This window comes from Diadema antillarum, unplaced genomic scaffold (assembly GCF_040938485.1).
Source record: "Diadema antillarum isolate AM-2024a unplaced genomic scaffold, OU_Dant_1.0 seq00000901_RagTag, whole genome shotgun sequence".
Lineage (NCBI taxonomy): Eukaryota > Metazoa > Echinodermata > Echinoidea > Diadematoida > Diadematidae > Diadema > Diadema antillarum.
In genome coordinates, this window is record NW_027271761.1 from 253,192 (window position 1) to 280,801 (window position 27,610).

At 38.5% G+C, this 27,610-nt stretch overlaps 1 protein-coding gene across 1 annotated transcript; it reads left to right on the forward strand.

Annotated features, from left to right (window-relative positions):
• The first annotated feature begins 382 nt into the window (after nt 1–382).
• Nucleotides 383–26,162, forward strand: LOC139741090 (ran GTPase-activating protein 1-like). The gene is made up of 16 exons (XM_071651680.1): nt 383–531; nt 2,477–2,604; nt 3,165–3,224; nt 5,788–5,964; nt 6,856–6,990; nt 7,352–7,453; nt 8,302–8,358; nt 9,044–9,157; nt 10,024–10,123; nt 11,597–11,681; nt 12,546–12,705; nt 22,259–22,357; nt 23,074–23,179; nt 24,045–24,133; nt 25,403–25,524; nt 26,069–26,162. The coding sequence occupies exons 1-16, from the start codon at nt 423–425 to the stop codon at nt 26,136–26,138; spliced, it is 1,713 nt and encodes a 570-aa protein (XP_071507781.1). The 5' UTR covers nt 383–422; the 3' UTR covers nt 26,139–26,162.
• Nucleotides 26,163–27,610: the final 1,448 nt, after the last annotated feature.

The following is a 27,610-nucleotide window of genomic DNA, read 5'->3' on the forward strand; positions in this document are numbered from 1 at the left end:
AAAAAAAAAAAAAAAAACTGACAAAGCTAGAAAAAAAAATACATATACACCAAAGAAGGATCAAGCGCAGTCTAGGATTCAATACTGATCGATGAACAGGTCCTGACCTACAACATCGTTCCGGAAAATAAAGTAAAGTACTAGTAAAGTAATTAGGTAAGTAAGAGATTTTACCCCTAAAAAATCTCGACTTACACACAATCACAACAGCCCATACAGGCTATACAGCTACAGCCCAGGCACACACACCACATAACGCATAGTACGACCACACACACGGTACATGTGCGCGCCGGTTGTGTACACGCACTGTGATACAGAGTGGGATTAGTGTTGTAAATTGAAAATCAAATTCAATTCAGCATCGTGCGAATGAATGACCGCCTTGAACTGCACAGTAGTGTCATCGAAAAACAACTGAAATGGCGGACGTTTCAGCCGTGACAGCACAGTTGGCTAAAGCTTCTGTTGACCAACTGATCGAGGTGTCCTTTATTGGAAAAGGCCTGAAACTGGACTCAGAGGATGATGGTAGGATAACATTTTTAACAGGTTTAAACGTAGACGTCTTTTCAATGAAAGGAGAGTGGGTATTTATACTACCTAGTCCCATGCATTCATTGTCGTGTGTGGAAATCTTTATATGAGTGATTTTTCTTGCTTGGCGGGGAGAAAAGAATTTGGCTTTTTTTTTTTTTTAATTCTGCAGAATCAAAAACATTAAATAGTGTTGCATACATAAAAGCTCCCCAAAAAGAAAAAGCTTTAGAGTGAATTTATTTTCACCCTAGATTCATTTAGCGAGAAATATATGAAAAATGTTCAGGTCTAATTTACACGTAACTACACGCAGCGCTGGCGACAGCGCTGCACCTCTATTCCTTCGCGGACGTTGTTATCGTTCACTGTTTCCTTCATGAATATCTTTATTAATCGTGGAAAACTAAAATATAAGGAATTATCGTAATCTATGACCATTATTCAATAACCGGTATGCGATTTTTTGTTTAATTACGTCTAAAACTTACCGAAATCTATGGCTGAAATCAGGTCTGTAAACGTCCTTACTGCTTCACTCCTCATCTGCGTGTTATATGAATGGCATTCACTCTCGTATACTACAACGTAGGTAGTCGGGGCGGAAGTGATGAGATAGTCGGATGACCCCGACTAAAAAAGTTCAAATCATTGCCGGTGCAGTACGCGCGGATCTACTACAAGCTTTACGTAACACATGAAACGCACGGGCGCACGGGCGTACGTAAAAAGCAACCACTTCTGAATGCGCATGCGTGGTAGTTTGTTGCTTTTGTGAAGCTCTCGAAGGAAAAGATGCCACCGCACGATCTACTCCGAAAAATTCAACAATAAGGTCTGGATACCAACAAAACGCCGAATTCAACTCAACCATCAGGAAAATACGCTGTAGGTAAGTGTTGCAAATTATATTACTCTTAAAATCATACAAAATAAAAGGTATTTTATGTGATTTTGCCGTCAATAGTGACGGTCGTTTACAACGTTGAAACACTAACACATGTCAGACCCTGTGCGCAGCACAGTGTCTGGTCAGGCTAATTTACACGATGAAAATTTCCACAGTAGTCAGTAGCCTAACGTTAGGCAAATAAATTTAGGCTCCCTAAACTTATGTAGGGCCTTAGGGGGTTCTACTTTCATTGCCATGCATTGTCATGAGTCTTGATGACAGAAACATGTTCAAATTTCAATCTATTTACTCTTCTATGATTGATCAGTAATATTATTCCCTCTTTGTCCCTTTTGCTTTGATTATTCGTTCAAGTGCTTATGATATGCAGAAGCCATATGCATATCTATGCATCTGTTTATTTAAACTCAGATTAATTATATTCAGTTGGTGCTATGTTGATATAATCAAACAGATACAAAAAATAGCAATTTGTGTGTCTGATGTAATAGCATGCTTTGAACAGGAGAGAAAAACATGCCGACTACTGTTTAACACCTCTGCATTTTTGCTTTGTCAGGAAGTGTGTATAACTCGTTTAGATGTACGAAATTTTGAGTGGACTAGAATGAGATTGTGTTGTAAATGATGAATGTTAGATCTTCACTTTTCGCAATTTTTATTTTTTGTTTGGTTTGTGTTGTATGTTCCCTAAAAAAGGAGGGAAATCAATCCCCAGAGTTTGCATATATGTAAACAAAGACAAATACATGAAGTTACATCCTCATTAGTGCTTTATGAGATGCTTGTGAACGGACAATTCTTAAAAAGTGAGCAAATCGGTTCTCCTGCACTTGTTAATACTGTGTAGAGTATTTGAACAGCAGATACCCATACCTGATGAAATTTACAGCATGTACGGTATGCTTTTTTTATACAAAAGTAGCTCATCATACACCATTGTATGTGCATCCAGCTGTGAATGAGATGTTGCCTTGTTTATTGTGTATGTGAAGCTCTTTCTTTGTATTTGTCGATTGAATACAGCACGAGATGTTGTCGCTGCAATCCAGTCATGTGAGGGAATGCAGTCATTGCTCCTAAGTGGCAATACTGTTGGTGTTAAAGCTGCAGAGGCCATTGCCAAAGCCTTGGAAACCAAACCAGAATTTGAGGTAAGTTTATCATGGAACACTGTCACTCTTTCTTTGGTGATATGATATTTGAAGAATTACTAAATTTCCTATGCATTAGATATCGATAAAATCAATTTATGAGATTTTAGAGTCTTTCCATAGCCGTCAAAAGATGCTTAATGTGTCAGGTACATTCATCGTAGTTCTACATTTTCGTAGACTCCCATACTTGCCTACTGGATGAGAAAGGAAGAGGTTACACACTAGACAGTAAATGGGACTACATGTATTTGTTTGAAATTATACTGTGGTTTGCATGTCTCATTGTCATAAGAAAGTGCAGTATTGTTTGACTGACTGTCTTTTGTTTTCTAGCATTTCTTTAAGTATAGAATACAGTTTGAGTTTATTTCTTTTTTTGGTAATACTCTGCATTGCTCGCCATTGAGACTGGATGTGATTTGAATCAACATAAATCCACTCTTCCAACTCCTAGCATGCAGATGCTTTTCAACGGACGATTCCATTCATTGTTTCACCTTTTACTGCGCACGTATCATAAATTTGCATCTCTCTTTCTCGTTCTTCATCTTTGTCAGAGAGCAAGATGGAGTGACATGTTTACTGGGAGATTACGTTCAGAAATACCACCAGCCTTGGTAAGTTACACTTCATTACATGTCCAGGGGTGTGGGGAATGATATCATATGTGACCTGTTGCAACAAAAGTCCCGAAGTCTAGGGAGGTCGATTTTCTGAAAATGACATGACATTACTCCCTTGCTCTTCAGCTTTAATTTCATATAAAATATAACTCATAAAAGTACACAGTTATGGAGATGTCAATGATTTTATGAGAACATGATGAGTGGTTTGGAAATCAGCGTTTTGAGAAAACCGCCTTTAAAGTTTTCTTTCCGATGGGATTGTGATCGAGTAGAGGTAGACAATTTTCACCTTTTGACAATAGAGGGTCTGCTCTTAGCAACCTCTCCGATGTTCATTCAAGCTTAGTGCCAGTGATCTACGCACGACAATCATTAACCAGGATGCCACGCACTGACCAATAAGATCACTCCCTCATTGCTTGGGGTGATGTCTATCTGCAGCGCTAAATCCAAATCTTTGGACATGTGTCTGTTCTGTTGAAAGTCAGAAAAGCAAGGCCCAGAAAAACACTCATTTTTAGCTCACCTGAGCCAAAGGCTCAAGTGAGCTATTGCGATCGCCCTTCGTCCGGCGTCCGTCATGCGTCGTGCGTCTTGCGTCTTGCGTCGTCCGTCGTCCGTCGTGCGTAAACTTTTTACATTTTCATCTTCTTCTTGATAACCCCAAGACCGATTTTCATCAAACTTGGCAGGTAGCATCCCTAGGGGGTTAGGAACTGAATTTGTTAAAATGGGCACCATGCCCCACCCAGGGGGCCCCCAGGGGGGCCCAAACCCCCAAAATTAAGGAATCTGTAAAAATCTTCTTCTCTAGAACCAGAAGTGATAGAGCTAAGTTAGTACTATGAGTTAGTACATTGATGACTGTAGTTTCAAGTTTGTTCATGGCAGAATCAGGGGTGCCCCCCTTGGGACCCAAGGGAGGGGGTGGGGAGGGGTTCTAATGGGGCCTAAATTGTACATTTTCATCTTCTTCTTGAAAACCCCATGACCCATTTTTACCAAACTTGGCAGGTAGCATCCCTAGGGGGTTAGGAACTCAGTTTATTAAAATGGGCACCATGCCCCACCCAGGGGGCCCCCAGGGGGCCCAAACGCCCCAAAACTAAGGAATCTGTAAAAATCTTCTTCTCTAGAACCAGAAGTTATAGAGCTAAGTTAATACTATGAGTTTGTACATTGATGACTGCGTTTCAAGTTTGTTCATGGCAGAATCAGGGGTGCCCCCCTTGGTACTCAGGGGAGGGGGATGAGGCGGGTCCTAATGGGGCCTGAATTGTACATTTTTATCTTCTTCTTGAGAACCCCATGACCCGTTTTCACCAAACTTGGCAGGTAGCATCCCTAGGGGGTTAGGATCTCAATTTGTTAAAATGGGCACCATACCCCACCCAGGGGGCCCCCAGGGGGGCCCAAACCCCCAAAATGAAGGAATCTGTAAAAATCTTCTCTAGAATCAGAAGTTATAGAGCTAAGATAATACTATGAGTGAGTACATTAATGACTGTAGTTTCAAGTTTGTTCATAGGAGATCCAGGGGTGCCCCTCTTGGGGGGGGGGGGGGGGGGGGGGGGGGGGGGGGTTGGTTGGGAAGGTCCAAATGGGGGCCTGAATTGTACATTTTCATCTTCTTCCTGAAAACCTCATGATGTATTTTCGTCAAATTTGGCAGGTAGCATCCCTAGGGGGTCAGGATCTCAATTTATGAAGATGGGCACCATGCCCCACCCAGAGGGCCCCAGGGGGCCCCAATCCCCCCAAATTAAGGAATCTTAAAAAATTTGGGCCCTTATTGTACATTTTCATCTTCTACTTGAGAATGCCTGGTCAAATTTTGGTAGAGCTTTGAATAATTTAGATTAGTGACTGCGTGAAAGGTGAACTTGCGATACTCAGGTGAGCGCTAGACCCGCGGGTCTCTTGTTTTACCTTTCCTTTGATCATTTAGCTTCGAAATTTCAGCAGATGATAGACGAAACATTAGACTACAAAACTATGTCATAAGCAGAAATTCGATGGTTTTGACTGATTTTGATGATCTGACTTTAAACTTGATTTTCTCGCCTCAGCAGTCAGCGACTTTCGAATCCTTTTATTGTGGCGGGTCACATATGTTTGAGTTGGGTAGTGAGGAAAACAGATTGGATACAGGATATTGATTTCCATACAAATACAAACAGTGCACATGATATGTCTTTAAAACGAAGTTGTTGCAGCATTTACAAATTAATTGTGGTTTTACACTTTTATCAGGTGATGCATCAAGACTACACATGTAGTTGGAATAAATTTGAAGTGTGGTATGTGTCAAGTCAAATTTGATCAAAGGGATTCTACAGTTTTCCAGTTTGCATAATTGTGACATGTGCAGAATAGAGAGAACCAACACTTTTTATTGGTGTTGATGTTGTTTCTTTAGGATTTGTGTGTAAGATTACTTGTAACTCTGTTATAGTATCTTACTTCATTACTATGATTTCCCATAATGCTGTACAAATGGGAAAAAAGTTTGCCATGTCTTCACGCCTTCCAATCTCTTGGGATGCCTTGACAGAGAAGCCTCGGGGCTGGAATCATGAAGGCCGGAGCTCACCTTGTGGAGCTGGACCTGAGTGACAATGCATTTGGACCTGATGGCGTCAAGGCTGTGAAGGAACTACTGGAGAGCCCGTCGTGCTACACGCTGCGTGAGATGAGATTCAACAACAATGGGCTGGGCATCGGTGGAAAGGTACCCACAGGAATTTGATTATCCCAGTCAATCTTTAGTGAATTTCTACATCTTATAGTCATCTAGGGGAACATAGATTGTGTGTATCCATTGTTTTTTTTCCCTCCCCCCCCCCTCCACAATTGTTTCTGGTTGCATCTCTAATGTTTATGCACATATTATTATTATATTCTTTATTCGCTTCTTACAAAGCACATATATATACAGTAAAATATTCCTAAAAACATGCAGATACAATGTGTAGACATGGATACAGAAATGAAATATTAGAAAGAAAAAAAATTAAACATACACACACATAGGTCTAAAATTGCCCTCAGGGAGATCCAACAGATATCCACATATTTTCGCCCATCAACCCTCCCTCACCCGTGCCCGCTCTGACTGTTCGGGGAAGTGAGTGGAGCACAGCACCTATCCGTATCCCGGCTAAAAAACTACGCACCCAATCCAGCACAATGTACCTCACTCTCTGACTACTAGTACAATGTACATGATGTGTACACACAAGTGCGCACGTGCGCCCGTGCATGCTCTCATAGACATGCATATAATTATACGTATTATACGTATCTCATGTGTGTGTGTGTGCGCGCGCATGCATGTGTCCTAAAAAGGAGAGAAAGTGCCATCGTAAACCTCTTTGAACTTGTGCGCTAATATCTGTTTCAGTGGACTCCCGTTATATTGAAGTTCTTGGAACCAGCAGTTCGCTTTCATTATATTGAAATTTCATTATAACAGAACAAACAAACAATTAAAGACTTAGAGCGGATAATGTTGGGGCCTGAATTTTACTTTGATGTAATCAGAATTTCTGTTAACAGTGTTGGTTTTAATGGAAGTGCACTGTATTTTGTCTTTTTCTTGTACACTTTTTCCCTTTTCAAGATCATGGCAGAAGCTCTGATTACCTGTTATAAGAACAGCTCGAGGGCAGGAAAGCCTCTCTCCCTCAGAGTCTTTGTAGCAGGAAGGAACAGGCTAGAGAACCCGGGAGCCATTGCACTTGCCGAGGCGTTCAAGGTGAGGTCATGTGGGTGTCTGTGTGGTGTGTTTATATATGTGTGGGTATTTGGATGTATGTTTCTGCAGACATTGCTGGTGTGTGTGTGTGTGTGTATGTGTGTGTGTGTGTGTGTGTGTGTGTGTGTATTTCATGGGGATGGATGTTGATATGGTGTTTGTGTTAGGGTTTAGTGTCAATATTTTCAATGTGGACGTTTATGTTGTGTGTCTGTGTGTGTATGAGTGTTTCTGTGTTGTGTAGTGACGTAATTATTTTGGTATATATTTGTATGTGTATGTATTGTCATTGCACCAATGAAACAGCATATGATGTATGAATACATTGTTATGTTTTCCTTATGACCTGTGACCCCATCAGACGATAGGAACTCTGGAGGAGATAGCCATGCCGCAGAACGGAATCAACCATGAAGGAATCACAGCACTGGCGGATGCAGTGGAACACAGTCACAACCTAAGGGTAAGACAGACATACAAACTACAACACCTTTGTGCACCTTCTCAAATACTTTAGCAGGTGGTGGACAAATAGATTCCACCCATTCTTCATATGTTAAATGTACCTGGACTTGATTGACCTCAACCCTCCCTCCACCCTCTGCTCCAATTAAAGACGAGGTGACATTTGGAACAGTTTAAATGATCATAAAAATATTCTTTCAGCATTTCGAAAGATATTTATCTCCCACTTACTCATCTTCACAACTTGGCTAGGGTTGTGTACTTTTAACCTGCACATGTGTCCTTTTTATATGCATTGATTAATCAGTGAATTTTGAATTTGCCTTTGGCAACAGGCATCTGGGTTTTTGGCACCCAGAATGAGTAGTAATGCACACTTGTATTATAAGATTTTGCTATTGTTGGTGTTATTGTCTTGTCAACTTTTAATTTGACATGCAGTATATGCCTTTGGGTGTGTTGGTAATTTGGTCATTTATTCAAAGTGCATGCTGCTGCCGAAGACTGCATTTCTAAGAAAAGATTGGTGTTACCGGTAAAATTTCACGAGTTGACTTATATACATGAAATTCACAAGAAGAGTGATATTCACCAAAATTTTAACAACTCACAAGAATATCACATCTCACAACAAGATGTGAAGTTGTGGTTTGTGATCACATAGTCAACCACTCATGAAATTGTTGTACAAGCCCCAATGTGCAAAATACAAAGTGTTTCCTGTATTTCTCCAGAGATGATTGTTGTGTCCCAAGTGCTCCATAATTGGAAATTTCCCAGGTGCTACTTGATGTGACTTCTAGATGTTTGATCATGTATTAAACAGAAATTGTTCTCACTTTGCAGATATTGAACCTGAATGACAACACCTTCACAGCTGAAGGAGCAGTGCCAATGGCAAAGGTAATTAAAGGCTGATGTCAAATGATGATATTTGTTTAAAGTATCCTGAAAACAAGAGGAAAAGATGATGATGATGATGATGACACCTGCTATAGATACTGATGAGCACGAATGCTGATCGTGGGTCACATGAACAACCCCTGCAGATAGTGGAAAAAAAATATCTCTCAAGTTGCTTTGCTGTACAAAATCGATGATGCTTCAAAATACTAAGAGATATATTGAGCCAGGACATACAATGTTGTAGATACAGCAAGGGAAGCCAAACCCTTGTGTGGTCAAAAAGGCAGCATGTTCTATAACATGTTTACATGGAGTACAAATTTCCAGCCCTAGAAAGCTCTCTTCTTTGGGGATTATTACAGATTCTCCTTAGGTGTTGTGTTGTATGTATTTGTTTTTATTCCCGAAGAGTTGTTTTGTTTTGATTTTTGTTTTGTTTTAGTGTAATAATCAAGATTATTTTGAAGTATCTTAAATGACTATTACAGTCTTCTCAATGCAATTAACACCCCAATTATATATAAAAAAAGATGAATAAATAACTGGAATAGACTGTCAACATTTTATTTTCTTACATGCTAGTCCCACTGTTAGATATTTAAAAGTACAGCGAAAATTAGTTTAACTTTTATTACCACCTTGTCTTACCTCCCTTACCCTTCCTTGCTCTGAATCTCAACAGGCTATCAGAAACCTCTTCAAGCTGGAGGTGATCAACTTTGGTGACTGCCTCGTGAGGTCGGAAGGTGCCTCCGCCATCGCAGAGAGCCTCATGGAGGGGGTGCCTAACCTCAAGGTAATGTGTCACTACTTAAAGGGCAACATCCAAACCACTTTTGGATGTGTTTGGATCCTGGCCGAGGCATAGGCATGACTAGAAACTTTATTAGGCAGACATTTACTGCCGACATATGACTGAACGGTGCTGTTTAATATCAAATCTAATGGAAGAGAGTCATTTGTAGAGTAAATTTGGGGGGAATGATGGTATCTGCACCCTGGACTTCCTCAGATAATGTGTGGTATTGCAATTCTCACACTGTTGCTGTAGTGTATATAGGATGTGTATTCAGATCAGGAGGCAGCATTTGAACCAGCAAGATAGAGAAGAGTAGAAGAGTTTCTAGAGTTTGACAAAGGAACATTTTTGCTGTAATGAAGAGAAGTGTGCACTGAAATGATGACACTGATTAGGTATTGTAATAATTAGTAAAGCGCATCAAAATTCTGAAGTCTGAAGTGCACTATGTATGAAAAAGAGTTAGTATTATTATGATGATAATGATGATGATGATGATGATAGATTGTTAGTGATATTAACACTATTCTCATAGAGGTCCCTATCATTGTCCTCATTATCACACTGTTGTCACATACCCAAATCATACACCCTAGTCAGAGTGACAAAGTGAGTTGATTGCCTTGTCCACGGATGTAATGATCAGACATAATTTGAGCCCATAATTTCGTCTTTCAGACCCCCAAGCCTTATCCATTATATGCCATAAAGCTCTCACTCAAAAAGATAGAGATGACCTTGCAAATTTTATGGGGGGGGGGGGGGGGGGAAATAAAAGGAAAAAATTGCTTTGAAAGGTGGGAGATGGGTGCCAGTATGTCAGTAGCTTGTAACAGCAAATAACCCGATTTGTCCAACACCAGGAGTTGAACCTGTCGTTTGGAGAGATCAAACGGGAGGCAGCAGTCAAGGTGGCAGAGAGCATGGACACCAAGCATCACATCAAGCTCCTCGATCTTAATGGTAAGGAACCTAAAAACTGTATCTGCTCAGTCTTGCTGCTGTTAATTTGGCCTTTTGTGTATACATTAGCATTTGGAATTTTATTTCTCATGTCATTGCGGTAGCCAACTCTTGTAGAAATGAAAAAAAGAAATGCTCCGGCAAGCATTCTAATTACAGAAAGCATTGGGTATGTATCACTGCTTGCTTGTATTCTTGCTTAATGGTTCTGTGTTTTATTATTTGCTGAAGTTTTCAGCAACATTAATAGGGTGTAAAATGAGAACAAAGATCCCTTGACATGAGACTTAAAAAACATCGTTTCACATTGCGCAGCTCAGTTTCAGAAATTGGTATGCTTTTCACACTTAGCAGTATGACGTTGTGTGAATGCATGAAAAAACACCCAAGCATACAAAAGGTTTGAGCATTATTCTCAATAGATTTATAACCAGATATCATGCTCACGCAAATGAACCATTTACTGCAAGGTTTATTTGAATGCTGGTGTCTATGTGGAAAAATTTAGTGTGGTAAATCTGGCCAATCGCAGAATTTCAGCATTTTTGAAGCATTTAGGATTTATTTTCCGCCCCATGTTTTTCAGAGCTTCACATTTACACAAAACCAGAGACCATAGCATCATGTTGGACCATGCAACTTAAAATTAGCAAACTAAACATTTTTAAAAAGTACTTTTAATCTTATAAATTGATGGAGAGCATTGTCTGTTCTGTTAGAGCTTGTCCAGTCCACAGAATTTGACTGCTTTGCATGATATTTCATTGAGACGTAATAATGCTTTGATTTGCAGTCAAGCATGAATCTATGAATAACTCTATTATCTAAAATGTACAACTTAATGGTGTGTTCATATGCAAAAACCATCGTCTTGTGTGTATTTTGTACCATAAAAAAAATACTTCTGTACTTGTATGTATCACTTCGGTGATAGGTGAGTAATGATGTACAAGCTTGAAGATGTATTTTTATATCCATGTGTTCCTTGGTAATGTGTATTAAATAACATTATTTTAGTGAATTAATCCTGTTTATTTGCCTCTATATGCAGAAAAGAGTGCAAGATATATATGCTTTTCACTTTCATAGTTAGATATGTGCTTTCCGAGGAGGCTGAGATTACAAATACCTTAAAATATGTTATTATGCAATGTATATTAGGTCATGTTCAATTTCATTTGAAATTAATAGAATTAAATTGATCTTTGTCCAAAACAAAGTAATTCCATCATTTGATTCATTTCCTTAGTGCATTGAATATCACTTCCTAGAAATTCTAAGTTCCTGTTTTGTTTGTCTGTTTGCTTGTTTTTCAACAATTATATATGTTGTGTACAATCAATAACAGGCATTCTACAAGACTATGGTATTAATGAATTCAGAATGAGTGCATCAACTAGATGTATTTCAATTTCATTCTTGGTCCCATTTATGTATATCTGAGTTTGATGAATGCCAATGTTTCTCTTCCAGGGAACAGCTTCGGAGAGGAAGGAATCGAACTCATCCAAAGCATTATGGAGTCAAATAATCACATCGATGCTCTGGGATCACTTAGGTGAGGCTTGGCGATTTTTTGTTTCCAGTGAATTAGTGGGAATATTTCCAGATTTGAATCATTTGTGAGTGTACAGTACACGACCACTGCAATGTTAGAGTAACGCCAATATTGCCATAGTGAGCTATCCCAAACTCACGTATCACAGATGTAACCAGTAAGAAGGACCCTTTCCCGTAAGGAGGACCTTTTCCCCAACTTAATTGCTGATATCTTCTTATAAGGCACAGTGCTCTGGGTTGGTACATTTTTACGATCTCTAGTCACCTCTAAAGGATGGTGCCCATCGTAAGTCCATTTCTTTCCTTTTGTGCGGTGCATATCAGGCAGACGACTTAATTTGGTATGCATGCATTGTTTCCAATCATATTTCCATGCACCTTACATCACAGTGTGTCACTGTACAAAAGACAGCTGTATATTTTAGCCATTATGCTGAAGAGGCCATCATTCTATTAGCTTGCATTGTTGCCATTTGTTGGCACGAAAATGTTCTCTCATGGGATAAGAATTCACAATTTTTTGCCCCTGGGTAAAATATCTAAAGCAAAAGGTTCCTCCAAAACTATAAAACATGATCATGTTCATCTCTTGAGCTGACCAGGATTTGACCTTACTTTTATAGTGTAAGTTGATGTTTCCTTACTAGCCTTACAAAGTATAAAATAAAAAATAAAAAAGTGAAGACCAAGAGTTAGCATTGATAATAAAGTTTACACAAAATACATTTGTATGTTTGTCCCCATAGAAATTTTAATCATCTAATCAAACATTGGGCACTTTTAAAAATTTCTGTGGTCTCAATTACATCACCTTTATCCTATGATATATGAACCTTTTCCCAATGTTTGCTTCCCCTAAAAGTGATGATGAGGGATCGGATGATGATGACAGTGAAGATGAGGAGGAGGAGGATGACGAGGAGGATGAGGTTGAGGATGCGGAGGAAGGGACAGAAGTCAAGGATCCAAATCTCCAGGTCAGGGGTACCGCCATCTCGCCAAAGCAGCCCACAACACCTGCAGTAAGTTATCTGTATTTCTTTTCACTTATCCTTCATCTCGCAGGTTTTAACCATGGCTGCCCACTGGCACTGGTCCGACGGTCCCTGACCAGTAAAAATCACTGTCAGACCAGTAACTTTTTCAGGAATTAACCAGTAAAACATGGCAAAACTAGGTACCTTCGAAAAAAATGGGTTAGTGTGCAGCCCTGTTTTAACATCTGATTGGTGCATGATACATCTTTGCAACAATCCCTTAATGTTAACATGTAAGTATGCCGCAGTCCCCTCCTGTTTACATGTGTAATTTTCTGTTCATGCAACTTATTTGCGAGTATTATATTCTTGTTGCAATTTCAAGACTTCATTACAAATGTAAAAAAGCTGGACCAAGCACAAGATCAGTCTACCTGATGATGTCATTGAAAACAAAACACCCCCCCCCCCCCCAAAAAAAAAAAAAAAACCAACAACAATCAATTGAACACAAACAACATGACAGTGCTTTGTCTTCAACCAATCAGTCGACAAGGTCATCGAATAGTTGTATTGTGCAACAGTAAGGAAATATTGACTGCTTCTATATGAAGTCATGACTGCTTTTAAAGGCTTGCAGGTATGTTGCAACCATGACCATAATGGCATTCAATATTTCTTTACGATCTCACAATAGTGTTTTTGATCTCTAAAAGGAAATTATTTCATGCCTCTGCCTGGAAGGGTGTGAGCTGCATTATGTTGTGGATTGTCTTTCTGTCTGTAGTGTCCCTCCTCTCCTTATCACAGATTTAAAAAGAAACTGCTCAGTAGATTTTTGTATACATGGCCCAGGTACATACAACTTGTATGGTGCATACGGTGCACATGTGTTTATTAGATTTTGGGCAAAACCTCAGAGGGTCAAAGGTAAACAAACTGTCACTGAATTCTGGCTAAAAATTTGCATTTCCCGAGCCTGCATCTTCATTTGTTTGGGATATGATTTGGTGGGAAGGGTAGAAATGAAGAGAGAATAGACAGGTATTTCTGTGAGCATATATAGTGGTGATAGGTTAGTGGTCAAAAGTCACTACATTTGTTCAACATGTCATGGTCAAGCTTTTTCCTATATCCAATTATGATATCATCTAGTAGGAAGTCTACAAATAAATTAAACATAAATTGCCTGAAATGACGAAATGTGAAACTTTGGGGTAAAAAGTCACCAAAATTTAGCCACTGTGTTCTTTGTGGATTGTAAAGTTCCACTACATCCAATAATGATGTTATTTGGTGTAGTGAATAAAAGTAAAAAGAAAAATACTTCCTTTGTGCAGTGAGGGCTGAGGGTCTATCAAGGGCTCAAGTGCATACTCCTGCAAGAAAATTAGACTTAACAGTTGAACCGTTGGTTATTATTATTATTTTTTTAAGACTGTGCACACTTCTGTTGTGGGTTATATATATTTCAGGGCTGGACATTAACTTTTTTTTTGCTCTGGTGGCCCAAATGGGCACACTTCTGTTGTGGGTTATATATATTTCAGGGCTGGACATTAACTTTTTTTTTGCTCTGGTGGCCCATTTGGGCCACTGAAATTTTTAAATGTGAAATTTTAGTGGCCCCCCAAAAGAAATGTGGCCCAAAATAAAAGGAAACATAACAATGGTCACTGAAAGATAGCCTTTTGGAAATTTGTTGGCCTGACATCAATTTTTAGTTGCCCTGAGCCACCAGATTACCACTGATGTCACGCCCTGTATATTTGGTTGTGTTCTGACGTGGTAGCATTGAATGCCTTGACTGTGGCTGCCTTCTTTGTGGACCTCTCTGGAGTTTAGGCCAGGCATTCCAGTGTGCCCTCCTCTCACTCATGTGAACGTCTCTCTGATCTGCATTCTCAGTATGATGGAGGGCTTTAATAGTCATCTTGACTTTGTGTGCCTTGTTTGTTTGTTTGTTTGTTTCTCATTGGAGAATAAGCGAGATAGATAGAGTTATCTTCACTATGTGGAAGGAGAAGGCAAGAGATGTCATGCCATTCAGGGTTTCCATGACCTGTGTAGTGAACATTGCCCTCACAAATTATCCGGAGCAGTAACTGGGATCAGATGTACCTTTTGTTTTGTTTTGTTTTGTTTTGTTTTGTTTTGTTTTGTTTTGTTTTGTTTTGTTTTGTTTTGTTTTTTCTACTGTTTCACATGGTTTGGCATGACCCAAGGGACTGCTTCTTAGCTTGTTACTAGTCCTTAAAAATTCATCGATTAAGGCTGCCTGCTGTCATAGCATTATAGAAGAGATTAGAAAGTTCATACTAAAGCTATACGATATGCAGCATCAAGTAAATTTTGCCCGTCATTCAGAGGCAGCTTGAAGAAGAAAAGAAATCTGTTAATCCATGCAGCAATTTCCCTCTTTATCAGCAAGCTGTTGCATTCTGTTAGAATTATTTAAAGATGAATTGTATATTTTGATTTACCATTTTCAAATTACAAATTTAATCATAAGGAATGTATAAGGTTTACAAAATAAGGCGTTTCCCTTTGCGCTAATGATTTCATAGCTCATGCGGCATTTTGTCTTCAGCCATTTTAATTTTTCTTAATCAAATGAATGCAAATCTTCCTCTTTCCATTCTGTTTAGATGTTAATAATGCATATTTTACTTTCATTGACCAGTGTATGCTACAAAAGAAAAACAAAAGAAAACATTCTGGAAGTAACTGAAGCTCTCTTTTGGCTTTCTTTTTTTGTGTCAATTTCTTGCTAAAATCCAGAAAATTGAAGCTGGAGAAGATCTTGCATCAGTCATGGACAAAATGAAGCTGTGAGCTAACGCTGCCCCACACCCTACCGTTAGGACCTCAGGAAATTACCCCCCACCCCTGTGGCAAATCAGGAAAGGAGGCAATATTGGCACATCATCCCTTGAGAGCACCTTGTTTTTTCAAAAACTATACAGCTCTTTCAGTCTCCCTGGCATTTAATCTGATACATCTAAAGGGATGGTATAGTATTGTTTGAGATGAGGATTAGGCTTTTAACTTCTTGCGAGATGCCAAGAAACCACTTTTTAAATAATACAGAGCATACAATTATAAGAGGGATTCAAAGTTGTTTGATGAAAATCAGTTTTGGAATGGCTGAGACATCCAAAAACATAGTAAAACAAAGCGATTCTAATGAAAGGTGGGTCCCACCTTTTATTAGGATTGCTCTGTTTTTGGTATCTCAGCCATTTCAAAACCAATTTTCATCAAAATAAACATTGGATTTCTCTTGGAATTACATGCTCTTTCATATTTCATAAGAGGTTCCTATTATCTTACAAAAAAAAAAAAAAAAAATGTTAAAAACCTGGAGTTTGTTCTCAACCAAAACTATACGATCCCTTTAATATAGCCTTCTTTTGAATGTAAACTCTCAGGTTTTTCACAAAATTTTATCTGTAAGGCAGGATTATTAAATGTTGGTACAGAGTGTGACAAATCTTCTTTCCAGTTAATAGCTTGAGCAGTGAGAAAAGAGAAATATGTGCATACTGTGAATCAAGAGGAACTCTTCCAATAAAAGGGACCAACTCATTCATTTGTGTATGGAATATTTTTTCAGTATCTGCTATCATCCAAACTACTAACCATCATTGGTTCACACAATGTTAGAACTTTGGAGGGCCCACTTAACAAGACATTCATGCAAAAGAGTATTTGCAGTAAAACAGGGATTTGATTCAGAATGCTGTGAAACAAATAAGATGCCTGATATGAATCTCAAAGAGTGAAGAAGAATGAGAATCAAACAAACTTTTAAGAGATTGATATTGATTATAGAGCATTTAGTAGTCATCTCAACTATTCAAAAATCATACGCTGTATAGTAAGCATTGAGATACACCTGTATACACAAGTGTTTCCCTAAAAGTTACTACTTAGTTTAAGCGTAACATAAAAATGCTTTACTGCTTTTGTTTTTGATTCAACATTCTTAAAAGATGAGAAAATAAAACTCAAAATATGCCATTTAGCATTCTTCTCTTTCATGGAATTTGTCTAGCTCTTTTCCTCAGCTTGAAGGCTTCAGCTGATTTTGTACCTCCAATTGCCCTATGTAAGCACCACTATCATATGATTCTAAAACTGTTATGCTTGAATGAAAATCTTTCCTGTTTAGTCATTTAAAGCTTCTTCCCGTTTTCTGAAAAATGAAAACCATTTCTTTCTTATTTAAGTTGTGCAGGGAATATGATAAGATGTTATACACAAGCCCACATAGATTACCAAGGGGAACTGAACCCCAATGTAGGGCAAGTGATAAAAATGTCCACTTGTTGCAAATGTGTGTTGAATGTTTCAGCGGAATGTTACTGCGAGAGCATCTTAACGGAAGGGTTGTCAGGATGTTGTTGAATGTCAGGTTATTGTCGGGGTAGCTACATTATACCCTGGGAGGCCAGGGTAGAATTTGAGTCAAAAGCGCACTGTGTCACTGTGACTGGAATCACATTTTAGCTAAAACTGCTACCTACTGTATTGGAATAATGAGCTGTAGAAATATTCCTGGAAGTTAAGCATTTTTTTAGTTATGACATTTTTCTAGCTTTCTGGATTTTCAGCATTTACTGCTTGAATTATCTAGTGGATTTGATGAATATAGGCTTGTCTTCTTTAACTCTGTATGTAACAATAGATTAAATATTTTTGTAGAAAGTACTACCTTGAAGCAAACAGAATGTGTTGTTATGGTAAATAAGCTTTAAAAGTACTCTTCTGTAGTGTGAAAGCTTTCATGTTATTTAGATTATTTACAATCAAATTTTTCAGTTCCTGATTGTGTTTTGCTATGCACTGTTGAACAAAATTATGATGCTAATGATGACTTCATAAAGAAAGAAATATGGAATGACGAAAAATGATTTTTAGAATACCTCATCTTTTAGGAAATTGTGTGAGAAATGTGCAAACACACTAGAAAATAGAATACCATTGGTATTGCTTTAACATTGTAAATAATGCTGATGCAATCAAGTACTTGTGAAATGTAGTAGATTCAAGTGATTTTTGTAAAGGCCAAGTCATTATTTCTGAAACTTTCCACCCTGAAAGTTTGACAATGTTGAAAGATCTGATATGATGTCATGTTTAGTAGACTTCGTACATTCCATTTTTCTAAAAAAGATTCTGATGGACTAAAAATTTGATAGCTGGCATTTCCAGCCAAGAGGACAAAGAGAATGTGAATTACTGAGAATGGGCCTTAAGTGCCTTTTCCAGTTGCATCAATTCTTTTTCTTTGGTGGCATACTTCTCCTTGTCCTCACTATTTAATTGGGATGACCTGGGGGTGAGACCCTTTGCCTGATGAAACGATTATATCAATTGAAAGATGTCTTAACCTGTTCCATACGGGAACCTGGTGGCCTGCGTACTAAGTCTATGGGAATTTCAGAATTTAGTACGGAATGGGTTAAATTGCGTGTGCAAGGTGGAATTATTTTGTAACATGCCTGGGAAGTGTTGCTAAGATATTGTCCCATTAAAGACGCAATAGTGTAGCGATACCATTAAATGGGAAGGCTGGCCTGGCTCATATTTTTTCAAGAATCCCTGTTGTAACAGATTGTGTACAGCTTTGTCATTGACCTGTATGCATCAGTACACACACAGTTGAAGAATCTCGACTGGAGTCGACCATTATCAAGGAGCATGTGCTTCAATGCACATATTCGCTGATGGGCACTATTCTTGGTTTTCAAATGTACCCTGGTGGGCAGCGAACGAAGATCGATTAAAATCAGGCCACCCATGTCTCTCCATTCTACACCTGTACCGGGTTTTTGAAGCGGCACTCCTATTTATCTGAGTCCCAATAAAGTGGTGATGACTGTATGATATCTGTCACAGGCAGAATTCTCCCTGTCTTGCTGATATGATTGACAGAAGAACTGATATGAGACAGTGACTCTGTGTGGAAAGGGGGAGTCATATCTAGGGGGATTATGGGGATCCCGTACTTCTTTGCTTTCACCAATACTGTAAAAGTGGATATTATCGCGGAACTAATTTTTTGCGCTTGGCCGGGTAAGAAGAGTTTCGCGTGTTTTTAATTCCACGGAATCAAGACATGACGCACAGGAACATATGGCTAGCAAAAATATTCGCGTGCGTTTATTTTCGCGGTAGTTTCTGGTTGCGCGAAATGCGCAAAAATTTCAACACCGCGAAAATTTCCACTTCTACAGTAGATGACAAGCAGGTCAGAGGTGATCAGTGACATGTAATGTGTTACGTCATCATAGTCCTTGTCCTCTTGTTTGGTTGATATGTGTTGAGAACTATTGCCAATCTGCCACACCAAGATGCAGGCATATCTCACATAGCATGCTTTGAAGTGTGGTGCAGAAGCTTGGCTAAGATCTCATTCTATGCAAGAGTTGCAGATAAACATGCAACATGTAAGTCTTTATCCCTATACACTTTTTCTTGCAGCAGCGTGCAAGCGATGTCTTGTCATCAAGTGTTTTGATTTGGTAGTATCCTGTGGTCACTTTCTGTTTTCTCGTGATCAAATTACGTAAGATGTAGTGAACAGCCTTCAGCAACAGATCTACATGTGATATTGTTCACTGTTGATTCTCAAGGGAGATCATATCTGTGCTAAGTGATGTATCAACAATTAGTCAGAAATAAACCAGAAGAAATGACCTCATTTGACCCCCAGCTCAAAAGGATTTCTCAGGTGCCCCCTCGAATTTGATCCAGTTAACTGTGAAGACTACATGTTTTAGCCCTCATGGTGTGTGATATTGCTGCAGAGCCTACTTTTGCAGACCATTTCAAGATGCAGTGTGCTTTGATAAACATCTAACACAAGACAGGGATGTGTATGATACTGTTAACCTGCATAGTGATGCTTTCCTACTACCTCTTGTAGCAAAGTATAACTTATTCTGTGTGCATCTTGCACTTTTATCTCAAGCAATGAAGCAAAAACTGGTATAATTTGCCTGTAAACTAATTTCACAGACCTCTCATGGAACATGGAAAAATTGTGTGACTATTAAATTAATGTAGATACACTGTATACATTGTACTCTGCCTTTAAATGAATGCCTGTCTGTAGAGATTTGATTCATATCATTCTGTTTTATAATAAAATCCTGTTTCTCATATTCTTGTGTGAATATTGCCTTGCCTTCTTCATGTTATGGCAGTAGCCAGAAAGAGAATGTATATTGTACAGTGAACCTTGCCATAATGAGGTCAGATACAGTAAGATACTTACATAAGGAGGTAATTTTTGCAGGTCCCATTCCCATTGTAGGTATTCTTTTGTTTATATCCCTGATATAACAAGACACCTGATATACACTATAAAGCTAGGAAATTCCAGTGATCCCAAGCAGCTCATTATAGTGAGGTTCTCCTCTATAAAGTTTTCATCTTTTTACCTAGTGCTCTATCATATATTTCTCTTTTTCCATCATGTGTGATTAGTACTATGCAGTCTTTGTACAGCTGTTTTTACATAGTTTCATGGTAACAATCACCTTAAAATACCATGTAATCTGCTGTGTTACGAACATGCCTGTATTTCTTGTTCTTGCCTTGGAACATGCAAACAATGATGGGGAGGACAGGCAGAAACACACACACACACACACACACACACACACACACACACAAAATAAATAAATAAAAAAATAGCCAAAAGTAAGCAGGCAAGCAAACAAGCAAAAGTTCAGATATTACAGTCCTGTTTATGTTTTCAACAAATACTTATAATACAGTTTGTCTTGTACACCTCATAGAAGGCTAGGATGTATGGAAATACAATGTACTATACATACCATTATCATAAAATATTAAATGGGTTAGTCAAATACCGGTTAGTGATTGGCTAAACAGAGTCACGTGATGGAGGTACATTCGTTATGTTCGCCCATGGGCGAACATTCTTGGTAATGTTCTCCAATGGGAGAACATTTTCACGTAACAAATGACAGAAGGCGTAGGACCGGCCACCCACGCGCGCACAGTGAATTTGGCTCTGCGCGAGCGAGCGATCGAGTGCGTTGTGCTCTGCATGCATGCTGGTGGTTGCAAAGATCGTACACTGTAACTACAGCAGCCCAGTCGCTGTGTAGCGCACTGCGTACAGCGTCTACAGCTAGCTACGCGTAAGTACTGTACATGTACACTGAATCTACGATCTTTGGTGGTTGACGTTGACGTATTTGACTAACCCATATAATATAACAGATGATGACTTTTGTTGTCGGGAACATGTACCAAACGTTCCACCCTCAGGGTTTGAAATGCTATTTCGGGAGGCTATAAGTCCCTCGACTTCGTCTCTGGACTTATAACCTCCCTCAATAGCATTTCAAACCCTTCGGGTGGAACATTCGGTATGTTCCCTCCCCCGCCAGTCATCATCTATATAATATGTGCCCTGGTGTAAAAACATTAATGAATTAGATTATGATGACAGTGGTGATAATAGTAGTAATCCTGTAGCAGTAGATATAATGACAATTATGATGATGGTGATATTGATAATGATGAAAATAAACATTATTTTAAACTTCATTATTATATCATCATAAGTAGTAGTAGTAGTAGCAACAGCACCAGTAGTAGTAGTAGTATGCTATCATCATCATCATCATTACTATTCTGTTCGTAACAAAGGGTAATAAGGCCAATTGCACATCATTTTCATTGATGTGAAAAGATGGACAGAGTCAATTGTTTGTATGCCCCCTATTGACCGATTCTGTGACGCGCTATGTGTATTTTTGGCATGGCCAGCGCCATTACGCGGTGTCTCAGCCGACCCCCCCTTCCCGCTCCCCACCCCTCTCCCTACATTAGCACGCGCGCAGAATGAAAAACTGATGCATGGTTGCTTTAGCCAATGGGCGTCTCGTACTGAGTGCGCGAATGCTTGCTTAGTGCGCGAACCTTTGTTACAAGTGCGCAATAAACATGTTGCCTGGGGTGGGGGAGAGCAGGGGGGCTCGGCTGAGACACCTCATGGCTGCGCCTAGTGCCGTAAAATGTCTGCTGCCCTCAACGAACCCAAATCGGTCAATAGGCGGATTTTGTGGCACTGCCAGAAGCAGTGGTCATTTTACAAATAAAAAACCCAAGAAACTTCAATTCATTGAGAATTGCAAGTAATTTCTCTATTTGAAGGTCAATGGCAGGGTTACTACAAAAATCATGCTCACAAGTATGCAATCTACATTCCCCTCCCCCTGAAGTATGAAATGTACACCTTGTATCTTTATTTGTACTGTGTCTGTACCAAGTGTGAGGAATCAACCGATGCTCTAGAAACATCAAACTATAGGCCTCCTCAATGAATCTGTACATGTACAATGTACCCTCTGCACTCTATTTCTAGAAATCATGATTTGAAAATATTCATACAGTGATAAAGGAAAGCCTTGTCTGAACTGTCTTTAGTAAACTGATAACATAATCATCAGATTCAATCTTTCATTTCCAAATGTGTCCAATATTGACAAATATGACTTGATATTCCCTGTTTATGCCTCCATTACCTCCCCCCCCCCAAAAAAAAAAAAAGGTTCCTATCACTGCTGGTGAGTTCCTGACATTTCCAACCTCATCAAAGCTGCTAGCCATGGGTGCCAATCCAGCTGACAAAATACTGAGGGAGCTCGGTGTAAGTATGCAGTGGAAAGCAAAACTTTTACCATCAAAAGCATTTCAAAACAGTTTAAGTGCAATGACATGCCATGTTTGAATTGGCTTGAATAGATATGATTAATCTTTCAAATAGAATGATAGAGGTCTGTTCATATTATACATTTAAGATGAGAAATTTAAGGGATTTTAACGTGTCACTTGTTTTGACAAAACAATATTGTATGTGCAAAGTGAGATGAGATGCTGATTCATGAATGATAAAAATCTCCAACCGAATCCACCAATATTGTGACAGATGCTCTTTATTTTCGGGCAAACTTCCTCAAGCAAATAAAACCAAGATGCATACCAGTACAGTGGACTCCTGTTATAACAAAGTCCTTGGGACTGGCAATTTTCTGTCGTTATCTCACAATTTTGTTATAACCAAACAAACAAACAGTAAAAAACAAAGAACTGGTAATGTTGCGGCCTGAATTTTTATTTTGTTGTAACCGTGTTCGTTACAACAGGAGTGCACTGTATTGTGAAGTTGCCTTCGCACTATACTGTGGTTGAGCTATCCATACTTGCATTCCAAAATGTGTTGGTTTTTTTAAATAGACAATGGATCTTAATGGATCTTGACTATGCAATGTCTACCTAATATCTTAACCTATTTTCACCTGATATATTATCAAGATCAGTATTTTTGAAAGTGGCTGACATGTTATTTTTCTTCTCCCTAAACAGGACGAGGTATATGAAGAATCTGTGGCTGTAAAGACATTTGTCAAGATTGCTTCTGTGACGGTCCTCACCAATAATGATGTGAAGAATGCAGTTAACCAGTGCTCAGGTATGCAGGGAAGAAAATGTGCAGATCATGAATATGAATATGAATATGAATATGAATATGAATATGAATATGAATATGAATATGAATATGAATATGAATATGAATATGAATATGAATATGAATATGAATATGAATATGAATATGAATATGAATATGAATATGAATATGAATATGAATATGAATATGAATATGAATATGCATATGAACATGAATATGAATATAAATATGAATATGAATATGAATATGGATATGGATATGGATAGGGATAGGGATAGGGATATGGATATGAATATGAATATGAATATAAATGTGAATGTGAATGTGAACATGCATATGATGATGATGATGATGATGATGATGATAATGATATTAATAGAGGAAATGATGAAGATGATGATCATTGATGTCAATGTTGGAAGTGATGCTGAATAGTTACGTTGGCAGTGAAGTTCTGTCCAGTCATAGGGAATCTTTAACCACAAGATGGTATGAAACTATTCCAATCCCTGCCCTCCACGTATCTGTCGAGGTACAGTTTGTTTCAAACAAAACTCACCACTCCAGCATTGTGAATTGGTCAAGATAAAACCTCATCTGTCCACAATCATGAACAAAATCATTTTTTAGATGCTGATATAGTCTGTTTTCATGTCTGTGGTTGATATGTTACATGTGTAACAAGCCATGACATTACATGCCATTACTGTATATTTTTCATTACAAGAGCAAAACCTTACATTATGAGAGACACTCATGGATAGATAAAGGTTTTCGAACTTAATCACCAGTGGAATGGATGCTGGTCTACCGACATATTTCCCTACCGTGTTTCACTGATTCATTCAATTTCTCTCTACTCATGCAGATGCCATTCTTGGGAAGCTCTTTTCCTCACAGAAGTGCAAGGCGGAGTCAGTCATCAACTCCTTCCTGGTTCATCTTGGCCTGATAAAGGTAGCTAGGGACCGCTTCCCCCCCCCCCCCCACCCCCTTCAGTATGTGATGTGGTGGCAGCTGTCTTTTCCAGTCCACTCCAAAAGCGTTGGATGTTTCATTTGAATGTTACATGTGTGACCATGCTTCACAAAACCAACAAATAGTCTCACATGTCTGATTACCATACAATTTTGAATCAAAATGTGTGGGAGGGATCACAGAGAAAAAGCCATGGAATTTCGTTTCGAAATATTGAAGCGTTAGGAAGCACCGACAAAAATTTGATGGGGGGGTATTAGGGATAACATTTCAAAGTCCATTGTATGGACAATTCATACCAAACAGAGATATGATAAAATATAATTATTTGGTCTTATTCAAACAGGGTTAGCCTCTTCAGCTATTACATAAATCTTCCAGAGGGTCCTACCATTTCTATTGCCCCAGCATCACTAGATGACCACTATTACACCTGGGCCGAAGACGATCCATAATAGGTGGAAGATCTTGTTTTATTGTGTTTTGCATCACACAGAATTTTAACTTGAGATTTCCCATTAATATGCCAGGGCATTTTTCATGTTACCACAATACATCACAACAGCTGCAGCTGCTGAAATAATTAAAGAAAAAAAAAAAGAAATAAAATATTCAATGACGCATTGGTAGATTTCTCTGAGTACATGTGGCAGCTGACAGTCAATTTTTAGCTAGCAATATAATCTTATTACGTGGGTAGTTATTTTCTTGTCATGGCTGTGAAAAATTTGCATAATTGAAAAGATGTGAGAAACACATGCAAAACCCCTACCTACAGGGGAAATCTCAACAAAGATTTTCAATACAGTGTGACATGAAATGGACACTGATGCCTGAAACTATTGCCATCAGGAGACCATCCTGTATTTATTTATGAAACCATTACAAAGAAAGGCCTTTCCAAACTGGGTTTATGGCCATCATCATTTTCTCTAATATTATGCATAACTATTTCCATAAGTGTCTGTGCACTGTAGGAACGGGCGTATGCTTTGCTTCTAAATGCACAAGGTCAGAGATTACAGTACTTTCCCCAAGCACACACAAACTGTTTGCAGGACATCCCTTACAAGAATTATGTATTTTGGAATGCAAGTACAGATACAGATGATTCCAAATTCTGATTTTACAAGCTTCTATTCTTTGTCTACATATTTCAACATCTGCCTCTGTCATCTGTGTGTCTGTCTAATTCTTCAAAGTCATGTTCAGTGCTTAATATCTGTATCTGTTGTTGTCACACCCCAGGGGGAGGACAAATGTAGACCAGTCGGAGATCCCACGGGACTGCTCTGCACACTTGAACACGTCGTCAGGCAAGACTACTTCCCCAGGAGAACAGCCCCAATCCTCATTGCATTCCTGTCTAGGTGAGAGCACAGCTTGAAGGATTGAAGACAAAAGGCTACTCTTGCAAATTCCTTCATTTGTCTACATACTTAGAGGCAATTGTTGAAACATTTGCATGTGAAGTGTAAACGTTTCAGGCTCTGAAAGTGTGTCTTCCCAAAGTGAGACAAATGTGGATTCATGGTATGAAAAAGCATTGCTCACAAGATTGTTCTTCATGAGCTCAGTTACAAAGCAGAAATAAATTCCTTTGAAGCATACAGAGTTCATTTTAGGATCAGTTTCTATTAAATCGTCGGGTATTCCCGATTCGCAAAAATTTAGACTCACGAATTATATGTCATATACAGTAAGTGTTTAAAAGTCTGAAATTCTACTAGTCAAAATTTTTCTTTCACAACCAATTTTTTTTTTTTTTTTTCAAATGAATCGAACTTAATTTTAGTTTCAATTCCAGGAATTTTAGCCGTGAGAATTCACTGTAATCACCCCATGAGTATACCATCATTACAAGAATTATCAGCAAATGTGTTTAAAATGTGTTTGTGCTTCTTTCTCATGTAGGCCATGTGCAGCGATTGATTCCCATATCACAGCCAAGCACCAGGTAATGCAGGCCTTACACCAGCTCTGAGCAGCTACCCATGTGACTGGTATATGTACACTAGAATCAAACTCTGGAGCCTACTGCAGTCTTCTTAGATATTTGTCGAAACCATCGTATAAAGAACAGGAAATTAGGATGTGTTGCTTGTAGCATCGGTGGAAGAGAACAGCTGCAATGTTTCACCCCTTGTCTTTGCAAGCAACCTATTTGCTTGTTTAATAAAGATATGCAGTTGAATTTGCTATTTAAGTGAGAGCATTTATTTTTACCTACCTGACAATATGTTAGTAACGAATGTGTCTGTATCAAACCTTGGTCCATCAATTAAAAACTTACACTCCATATTTCTTAGCCTTTGTTTGGACTTGCTTAAGATGGATTCCTTTGTAAGAATTGTTAGACTTTTTGGAGAGGAATTGTCAAATGCAGAGAATTTGTATGGCGTATCAGATGTCATCTGTTACCGTATTCTCTCAGATCCACCAATTTCCTGACGAATACAATGTGTTTTTTTCTCACTGCAGCACTGCATTTTATTTATTTTCTTTCTTATTTTAAGGAGTGAGTATAAATGGTTGAAAAAGCATTACCACCAGGTTTTCATTTTGGGTAGCCAAGCAGTGGGGAAAGAGTGAGAACTGAAGATTTGGAATGCTTACATGTATATTCATCTAAGATGTTGAGCTCCTCTTCATCTGTTAGAGGAATTTTGTGTGATACAGGGTTCATGCAAGCCTTTGACCATATTTGGTTACCCCTCCAACCCAAGTCCTTGATTTGCCATTATCCATGTGCTTAACATTTAAATTGTTTCACCTGGAAATTTTGAATAATGTATTGTTCATTGTGCCTGAATTGTGGAGTGCAAGTCTTCACATTTTTTTATTTTTTAACCAAAATTTTGTATTCCCATCACAGATATATGGTTCTTCAGTTCAGTATGCTCTGTAGCTCTTTCTATCCTTTTTATAGAAAACTCACGATAAACTGGAACTGGAAGAAATAGACATTGAAATTCATCATTTGATTTATCCCGTATTCCCTCCTGCATCAATACTGAAGACAGCAAAAATAAGCATAAGTCCATTAACTCCATGAAAAGTCCTTGAATTTCAATCCTTTGATTTGTCCCGTATTCCCCCCAGCGTCAATACTGAAGACAGCAAAACTAAAAATAAGTCCATTAACTCCTTGAAAAGACCTTGAATTTCAATCCTTCCAGCTTGTAGGAACCATGTGAGAGTATCTTTGTGTGCATGTCATAATCGCAAAAGCTGTTACTGACATCAAACAGTTCATGATATCTTGCTCCTTTTTTTTTTTTTTTTAAGTGTATGGCATGATACAATAGCATATTGCCAGAGTGAGAATGAACAATAACTTAATTGTATTAAAATTTATGTACAGTACATGCTTTTATCAGATCATTTGGATATTGGATGACATTATCTCAGATGTTGTTATATCTCAAATGTCATATCAGTGCTTAAGTTTTGTCC